Here is a 9,705-nt window from a genome sequence, read left to right as displayed (position 1 = left end):
GGAGCAGTTCCTTATCAGGATCTTCATTCCTGGGATGCATTCCTGGGATGCCTCGGTAGCCCTTTGCCTTGTAACTCTGCATTCTTTGTTTAGGGATTAACTGGCCTCTGGTTGGCAAACCAGAGGGGCAACTTTAGCTACTCAGGCTAGGGAAAAAGAATCTATAATTCATGGGACCCATAAAATTTTCTTTTATTTTCCCTCTCCCTCTCCTGAATAATTTTAACCTTAAAATATCTAGCCTAGGCTCTAAAAATCATTTTCTACCTTATCAGGATCTTCCTGTGGTTGGCACTGTAGTCTCAACACCATTAATTGGACAGCATCAACTCTATTTTTGACGATGGTCATAACTCTATTTATCACACATGGGCCGAAAATCAAAATTAAGCAAATTATCATCACCGGTCCAGCTAAGGCAGAAAATAAGGTAGTCATCCAGGGAGATCGTGAGAACCAGGACTCGAACCAGCCCTGTTGGGCATCTCGATCTTTTTGTCTCTTATCTAGTCTTTCTCTAAGCCTCTGCATCGAGTCTCTGACTACTCCAGTATGGTCAGCATAAAAGCAACACTCTTCTTTAAGGGCTGCACACAGCCCACTATCTTTTAAAAACAACAAATCGAGCCCTCGTCTGTTTTGGAGCACTACTTCTGATAGCGATGATAAAGATTTTTCTAAGTTGGAAACAGATTTTTCTAGTATTTTTAGGTCTTCATCAATAGCAGTACTGAGAGCATTAAGGCCTTGCTGGCCGGTGGCCAGTGCGGCAGCTCCTGTTCCTATGCCAGCAGTAATGCCTGCACCCAGTAAGATGGCTAAAGTGAGGGAAACTGGCTCTCTCTTGTATATCTTTGGCCTAATATCGAATTTATCTTCGAAACTACCCACAGCATGATAATAAATTCTGGGTACCAGCTGCACAAGCACACAAAAGTCTGTAGTTGGTTCGAATACACTTGTAGACACACAAGGGGTGAGCCCTGTACTGCAAGCCCACCAACGGTTGGGCCCTGGTACCAAATAATAGGTGATAGATGTTTTAGGACGAGAGACTGTCTGATTACACAGATGTCTGTGGGAGGCAGGTGGGGTACCTAGGCAGAGTCCTGAACCTGACCCCGATACTTCAGTTAGAGTTAGTTTTCTCTCAGTTCCCCAAGTGCAGGAGTGATGGGAAGTGGTGTTATTAAAGGCACCGTTCATGGCGATTCCCTCATAGTATGGGGGTGTTATTGCTAAACATAGCCAGCAAGATTCAGTAGAGTCTGGGCTTGTATTATTTAGAGCGTGGAAGGCTCCAACGACCAAATTAAATAGTCTCTGTCCTGTCGAAGGATCGGGTGGTGTGGTCAAGATCTTGGGGCCTTGTGAGGGGGTAAAATAATAAGGACCAGCAGTCACTGGCGCAGGTTGCACTGGTGTTTGAGTAAGGGACTTTGGAGGGGGCCCCTGAGCAAGAAGGACTTTGTTAGGTCCCATAGGTGTTGGAGAGGGGGTTTCTAGGGTCAACTTAATTTTAAAAATTAACCCAGGGTCTTTTCCAGCAGCATCTATACGCAATCCCCAGTTGTTTCCCTTAAGCCAACTCCGATGGTCTCGTTTCCCTGCATCAGTGAATCTTATAACTATGGGGTTGCAGTAGCTGTTTTTACAGGCTCCATTGGGACTATTTTCAAATCCACACCCATTCTCAGGATATTTAGAACTATCTCTCTCTCCTTGGTTGGACTTATCATAGCTGCTATTCCTCTTTACCGTAATCAAGTCCCATGTGGAAGTAGGATTCCAGTAGGCCTCACCGGTAGTTTCACATCCCCATGTAGCGCAATAAAAATCAGAGGTCCCCCCACACTTGTGTCGGAGCTTCCGATTGTGGCCCTGACCAGGGCAAACATAAAATCCTGAGGACCGGAGATTAGCTCAGTAGAATTGTCCTGAGCACCCAAGTGTGCCTCCTATCCCGTTAGGAACACACTGTCTTTCAGCGGGTGGTTTAGTTAGGTCTGTGTGGTCTGGAAGATCCCAGGTAAGCAATCCGGCTGCTAACTTACAAATATCAGGCGTAAGATCTGGCCACCAAGTCCATGGAGGATGTATAGCAGAAATTGACCACACAGTGTTTTCTTCTTCATTAATCACCTCCCAGGTTTGTCGCATCGGGGCATGGGGGTTGCTGTCCTGACTCAGGGTTGCGTTTACGACATAAACGCAACTTAAGAGGATTATTAGTCTTTTCCAAAATCCACTCATCTGGACTAGTTTCAGGAGGGGCCCTTTTGACATGTGAAGCATGAACCCAGGTGGGGATCCCTTCCACCTTAATGGCGGTTGGAGTTGTCAACAGTACCAGGTAGGGTTCTTTCCAGCGCGGCTCGAGATTTCCCGCCCGATGTCTCCGCACCAGGACGGCGTCTCCAATCTCAAACTGATGGGGAACTGCAGGATCTCCGGCGGTGTAAGTGTCTTTCAGCTGTTCCCAAATATCTCTCCTGATCGTCTCAAGGGCCTTTAAACGGGCTAAAAGGTGGGTGGAAGGTATAAAATTATTGTCATCAGGGCGTGTCACACTATCTAGGGTTTCAAACAGAGGCGGAGGTGCACCAAACAGTATCTCAAAGGGGGTTAGTCCCAAAGGTCCGGGTGTGTTCCGGACCCGGAACAGGGCTAGGGAGAGAAGGGCTGTCCAGTCAATCCCGCGGGCCTCAATCGATAATTTCGTAAGGGTCTCTTTAATCGTTCTATTCATTCTTTCTACCTGTCCTGAGCTCTGGGGTCGGTAAGCACAATGTAACTTCCAATTTATCCCCAGTTGTCTGGCCAGTCCCTGACTTACCTGGGCGACGAAGGCAGGCCAATTGTCTGACCCAATTACCTTAGGTACTCCAAATCGGGGAAGGATGTCTTCCAGTATCTTCTTGGCCACTACATTTGCTGTTTCTTTCTTAGTGGGAAATGCTTCAACCCACCCTGAGAAAACATCTATGAAAACTAGAAGATATTTGTTGCCGTATCGGGCAGGTTTTACTTCTGTGAAATCGACCTCCCAATAAGTTCCAGGTCGATCTCCCCGTAGGCGCTTTCCCCCACTATGCCTGCTGGATCCGGCATTAGTGAGGGCACACGCCCTGCAGTTTCTTACCAGATCTTCGGCTGTCTTTTGGAGCCTAGGAATGTGGTAAGGGGATTTGTTGGATAGTTCTATCATTTTTCTGGCCCCCAGGTGGGTGAGGCGGTGCATACTGGTCAGGTATTCTAGCCCCTCTTCTTCTGTGAGGGCTGTCTTTTCCAGGGCCCTCTCATCCTGGCGGGACCCCACTTTGGCTATAAGAGTCATTGGTCCGTGTGCCGCCTCTTTAGCCATCTGATCTGCCATCTGGTTTCCCTTTTCAATAGGGCCAGTCCCCTTCTGGTGTCCTGGGCAGTGGATGATTGCCACCTTTCGTGGCAAGTGGATAGCCTCTAGTAAATCAAGAATCTCCTTTTTATTTTTAATGTCTCTGCCAGCAGACGTCAGCAACCCACGCTGTCTGTAAATTGCCCCATGAACATGGGCTGTTGCAAAAGCGTATCGGCTATCAGTATAAATGTTTACAGACTTCCCTTCTGCCAGTTTTAGGGCTTGGATCAGAGCAATAAGTTCTGCTTTTTGCGCCGAAGTTCCTTCCGGCAGGCTGCTAGCCCAAATGATAGTTCTTCCATCTACTACCGCTGCCCCAGCCCTTCGCTTACCTTCTTTCACGAAGCTACTTCCGTCGGTGAACCAGGTCTCCGCCCCAGGTCACGGCTGGTCGGTCAAATCTGACCGGGTCCCTGCTTCTTCAGCCAGTATCTCCTCACACTGATGTACTGGGGTCTCATCGGCTTCAGGTAGCAGGGTGGCGGGGTTGAGGACGGCAGGTGGAGCAAAAGTCACTCGCTCTGTTAGTAACAAGCTCTGGTAATGGGTGATTCTAGCGTTGGTTATCCAGCGGTCTGGCGGTTGTCTGATGATGTTTTCGAGAGCATGGGGGGCCACTATTGTCACTTTCTGGCCCAGAGTTAGCTTATCAGCATCTTTTATCAGTGTGGCTGTTGCAGCTATCGCTCGCAGGCAAGAGGGCCATCCGCTAGCCACAGGATCTAGTTTTTTTGACAGATAAGCCACCGGACGCTTCCAAGGTCCTAGAGCTTGGGTGAGGACCCCTCTGGCAACCCCCTTTCTCTCATCAATATATAGGGTAAAAGGCTTGCTTAAATCTGGCAGTGCTAGGGCAGGGGCCTGTAGCAGTGTCTTTTTAAGAGTTTCGAAAGCCACCTGGTGTTCTTTTGTCCAGATGAACTTCCCTTTTTCTTTTGTCAAGGGATATAAAGGGGCTGCCAAGGTGGCGAATCCTGGAATCCAAAGCCTACAAAATCCCGCGGTCCCCAGGAATTCCCTTACCTGGCGAGGGGTGGTTGGGGTTGGGATTTGTGTGACTGTTCGTTTTCTGGCTTCTGTGAGCCACCGCTGACCATTTTTTAGGGTATATCCCAAGTATGTCACCTCAGTTCGACATAGCTGTGCTTTCTTAGCAGAGACCCGATACCCCAACTCACCTAACTCAGCCAGGATCTTCTGAGTCCCCAGTTCGCAATCTTCTCGGGTCTCTGTGGCCAGTAAAATGTCATCAATATAAATGATAAGAGTCACCTGCGGGTTATTAGCGCGGAAGGGGGCAAGGTCCCGGTGTAGAGCTTCATCGAACAGTGTTGGGGAGTTTTTGAATCCTTGGGGTAACCTTGTCCACGTGAGTTGTCCGGTTCTCCCACTCTCAGGGTCCCGCCACTCGAAAGCAAACAGGGGCTGGCTGTTTGGATGTAACCTCAGACAGAAGAAGGCATCTTTTAAATCTAAGACGGTATACCAGGTTCGAGTGGGTGGCAATGTACTGAGCAAGTTGTAGGGGTTGGGCACTGTAGGGTGGACATCTTGTACTCTCTTGTTGACTTCCCTAAGATCCTGTACCGGACGATAGTCGTTTGTCCCCGGTTTTTTTACTGGCAATAAGGGGGTGTTCCAAGGGGACCTGCAAGGGACTAAAATCCCCTGTTCTAACAGTCTCTTAATGTGGGGGCGTATGCCCTCTCTGGCGTCCTTGCTCATGGGGTACTGTCGGACCCCAATGGGGGTGGCTCCAGACTTGAGCTCAATCACCACAGGGGGGGCCTGTCTAGCCATTCCCGTGCCTCCTGTCTCAGCCCACGCCTGAGGAAATCGAAGTAACCATTCCTGAAGCTCCTCGGGGGGCTTCTCTCTCTCTTGGTATAGCCGGTATTCTTCTTCTAGCTGAAGGGACAATATTAACGTTTGGGGTGTCTCAGTTCCCCATGACAGTTCCGGTCCAGAGGGGGCAAATTTTATCTGGGCCTTTAATTTGGTTAACAAGTCTCTGCCCAGTAAGGGCGTAGGGCACTCTGGTATTACTAAAAATGAGTGGGATACCTGGTTTCTTCCAAGATCCACTGTACGAGAAGTAGTCCATGGATACGGTTTTTGTCCTGTAGCCCCAATCACCAGCGTCTTTTTATCTTGTATCTTTCCCAGAGGTTTTTTAAGCACAGAATATTCTGCTCCCGTGTCCACCAAGAAATCTATAGGGGTCCCCTCTATTTTCAGAGTTACCCTAGGCTCGGAGAGGGGAACCGAACCCCGACTTCCCTAATCTTCATTATCTAAGGACAGCACTTTGGTCTCTTTCTTTTTAGGACACTCTCGGGCCCAATGGCCCTTCTCCTTACAGTATGCACACTGATCTCTCTCTAGTAACAGCTGGTCTCTTTTGGGTCTCCTTGGCCCCTGCCTTCTGCCGTCACCCAGGTTCCCTGTCTGTCTAGCCCTACCAGTTCCCTGATGCCTTCCTTCTCCTACCACTGCGGCCAGTATCCTAGTTAGGTTCTCTTCTTGTCTCTTTTCCCTTCTATCTTCATCCTCAGCCCTTTCTTTCTTTTCTCTCTCCTGTTTCTCTTCCTCTGTCTCTCTCTTATGATACACTTTCTCAGCCTCCTTCACCACATCTCTGATAGTATAATCTTGCAATCCCTCAATACGCTGTAACCTCCTTCTAATGTCCGGGGCGGACTGCCCAATGAAAGCCATGATTACAGAAGCTCGCTGCCCCTCTGACATAGGGTCAAAAGGAGTGTACCTACGGTAAGCTTCCATGAGCCTCTCTAGGAACACAGAGGGGGGTTCAGTCGCTCCTTGCATAACCTCTCTTACCTTTGCCAAATTGGTGGGTTTTCTCGCTGCACCCCTGAGACCAGCCACGAGAGCCCGGCGGTAAATGGACAGCCGTTCCCTACCTGTTGCCGTGTGGTAATCCCACGGAGGACGGGTCAAGGGAAACCCCTCGTCTATAGCAGCCTGAGTGGCGGGGCGTCCTTGATTATCTCGGATATTTTTCCGAGCCTCAAGGAGAATCCTCTCCCTCTCTTCGGTAGTGAACAGTGTCTGTAGGAGCTGCTGACAATCATCCCACGTGGGTTGGTGGGAAAACATCAGGGACTCTATCAGGCCTGTGAGTCCTGCAGGATTTTCTGAAAAAGGGGGATGGTTAACTTTCCAATTATAGAGATCAGAGGAGGAAAAAGGCCAATACTGCAGGAGCTGCAGCTCGTTCTCGCCAGTTGGGGGCGGCCCAACGGCCCTAAGGGGCAGCGCCACAGTGGAGTCAGGTCCTACAGGAGTGGCTCCACGTCGGCTCCTAGTACCTGCTGAGGGCCCCCCTGTGGCCCCGGAGGCTGGGGCCAGTTCGGGGGCTGAGGGCAGGGGTGCAGGTTGGGGAGCTGAGGGGTAAGGTGGAGGCAGGGGAGTGGGCCATTCAGGGGGTTCTTCTATATCAGGGTATATCTTTGAAACGGACACCGGCGGGGTGCTGGGCTCGCCTTCATTCTGACGTGGTTTCGGTCTTCCTTCTGTGGAGCCCTCTCGCACAGCCAAGACCCGGGAGCTTGGTTGGCGAGGTGGGAGGAAAGGCTCGACCCACGGGGGTGGATAGCGAGCCAAGTTTTCCCACACGGTGATGTATGGTTGATGATCTGGATGCGACCCTGATCCTTCCTGAAAAACAACTGCCCTAACGGCTCTAATGGTGGGTAAATCAAAAGTCCCTCGAGGTGGCCATCCCACATTGAAAGTTGGCCACTCAGAGGTGCAAAGGGTCCGCCAAGGCCCCTTTTTTACAACTACTGACAATAAGCGTCCTCTGTCCCTAACATCCGACCAATGGTCCATAGACAAAGACAAGGGGGTTGTCACAGCTTGTCCCATCTCGTCTACCAGAAAACGCAAAATCCGGATAGGAACACAAGACCCTAGCACGAAAACAGGGTAAGAACACAAAACCCTATCACAAAAACAGGATAAGAACACAAGACCCTAGCACAAAAACAAATACGAACGCAAAACCCTATCACCGCCAAACTCACTCGCCCACGTTTAGTCTTATATAGTCAGCCAAATGCAAGTTCCGATGGGGCAGGTCCTCTTACCTTCCCCTATAGGAGGAGTGCTCCGTCTCCTTCATTCAAAAAAATGGGCAGTCAGGCTATCCTGACTCCCTACCACTTGGGACGTCTCCCAGATTTTTCAGCCTCAGGCCATTGGACCTCACGGTCTCACAACGGCAGCTGTCAGAACCTAAATCAGAGCCAGAAACCAGAATCCACACCCAAACACCGCACTCAAATACACCTCACTCACAGACACACAGACACACAGACTTAAACCCACCTCCAAGAGGTCTTCAGAGGTCCTAGGTGATCACGCAAACCCCGGACGAGCTTCCCGGCCCATGCAGGATCTTCATTCCTGGGATGCATTCCTGGGATGCCTCGGTAGCCCTTTGCCTTGTAACTCTGCATTCTTTGTTTAGGGATTAACTGGCCTCTGGTTGGCAAACCAGAGGGGCAACTTTAGCTACTCAGGCTAGGGAAAAAGAATCTATAATTCATGGGACCCATAAAATTTTCTTTTATTTGCACTGGGAAGTACATGGCTCACACGGAACACTGGGGTTACTTTACATATTTACATATTCTTCACATATTATTTCCTTTAATGTTGACAACTAGTTAGGATTTTCATCACCCTATTTTGTAGCTAAAGATCCTGAGGCTTGAACACATAAAGTGTTTGCTCATGGCACATTTCCAGAAGTTAATGAAGTCAGGTTATAATTGAGCCTGCTTCACCTCAAAGCACTTTAAAAAATTCTTTATTTTATTATTTATTAATGTGCATGTACCTCTAAGTACCTATGGGGACCAAAAGGGGGCGTCAGAACCCTTGGATCTGTAGCAGCTGTGAGCTACCTAGTGTGGGCACTGGGAATCTAGCTCTAGTCCTCGGCAAGTACAAGACTGAGCCATCTTTTCAGCAGTAGATCACTCTTAATTAGGACAATATTCTTGCCATTTATTAGATTATTATAATTGTCAGTGAGTCCAGGTAGTTGAATAATTTGCTCAAAGCAAGTCAGTCCATAGAAAAAGCTAAGAAGGAAAGGCACTGGCTTCCTGTGGAGTCAGTTGGTTGTGCGGCTGGTGTTGGGTGGCTGAAACGGCCCCAGACTTGGCTGACTGCAAAGCCAGCCATGCCTTCTGGATGATGGATGTGAATGGGAATGGGTTTATGACCTCTGCTGTCCCCTGGAGGAGCCAAGGTCTCTACAGTGAGCCTGAGCTCCGAGGTTAGACAGCAGACTTGCTGGAGCCCAGAACCCGTCCACACCCAGACTTGATTTACATGGGAAGATTTCCACACTGTTGGCATTCAAAAGGGAAATAGCAAATTTTGGATGTTTGCTTATTTCCATCAGTAGTCGGTAATTTCAGCTGAGAAGGGTGGAGGCTGATTAATTACACAGCAGGTCATTAAAACAAAATACCCCTTTGAAGCCCAAAGTAGCAAGTGGGAAACTTTTGCAATATTGGTGGGACATTGGGTGGGCATCAACTTCTTCCTTTGTTGCAACTGGATTCTTCCCACTCAAGAGTTACACCTATCCACACAGCTGAGACAAACTTGGAGTTGGGCTTGTGGAACCATAGTAGAATGTGAACTGTGGGGATACATTGTTACTAAAGCATATCACAAGGGGATAAATCCCTGGCTAAGACTGGGCTATATCCTATTACATATCCTATTATATCCTAAGTATATACCCTATTCATAGGGATAGTGGATGAGGCACCCGCTGGGCAATCAGCACCTTCAGTGCAGTGAGCCAAACCACTCCAGGGAGGCTGGCAGCCATAGCTGGCTGAGAACCCTGTAGCTATCAGTGTGTCCACCTCAGAAAGATACCTTAGGCCAAGGAAAACTCTTGTTAAATGCAGTCTATGTAGCACTCAGCAAGCAACTCATTTAAGATTTAATGTTTCTTTTTAAACAGAGAACAGAGGCTTAGAAGGCACGTTCAGTTACTGCCAAGGGGTTACCCCAATCCGATGCCACATTCAATTTAGCTTTTGGCATCTAAAAGGTACTCAATAAATGTCTGTTCAATTTCAGTCATCTTGTGTGTGTGTGTGTGGTTTTTTTTTTTTTTTTTTTTTTTTAGTTTGGAAATACCACAGTCATCATCTCCTAGATGGTTTAGAGTTTGGATGAGGCAAAGTGTTGAAATAGAGGGCTACTAAAGACTGATTATTTCAAATTAAACAAATAATAAACATGTATTG

At 48.5% G+C, this 9,705-nt stretch overlaps 1 protein-coding gene across 1 annotated transcript in view; it reads right to left on the bottom strand.

The window, feature by feature from the left end:
- The window catches only part of LOC117712458 (uncharacterized), an 8,171-nt gene extending 209 nt beyond the window's left edge, over window positions 1-7,962 (bottom strand). Inside the window, 2 exon segments of the mRNA XM_034508257.2 lie at window positions 1-2,520; window positions 2,876-7,962. The exon segment at window positions 1-2,520 is cut by the window's left edge and continues 209 nt beyond it. Of these exon segments, the coding sequence (XP_034364148.2) occupies window positions 3,782-7,291 (3,510 nt within the window). The 5' untranslated portion in view covers window positions 7,292-7,962 and the 3' untranslated portion in view covers window positions 1-2,520; window positions 2,876-3,781.
- Window positions 7,963-9,705: the final 1,743 nt, after the last annotated feature.

This window comes from Arvicanthis niloticus, chromosome 7 (assembly GCF_011762505.2).
Source record: "Arvicanthis niloticus isolate mArvNil1 chromosome 7, mArvNil1.pat.X, whole genome shotgun sequence".
NCBI classification, from domain to species: Eukaryota; Metazoa; Chordata; class Mammalia; order Rodentia; family Muridae; genus Arvicanthis; species Arvicanthis niloticus.
Note: the sequence above shows the minus strand (reverse complement) of the source record. Positions and strands in the feature narration are given on the sequence as shown.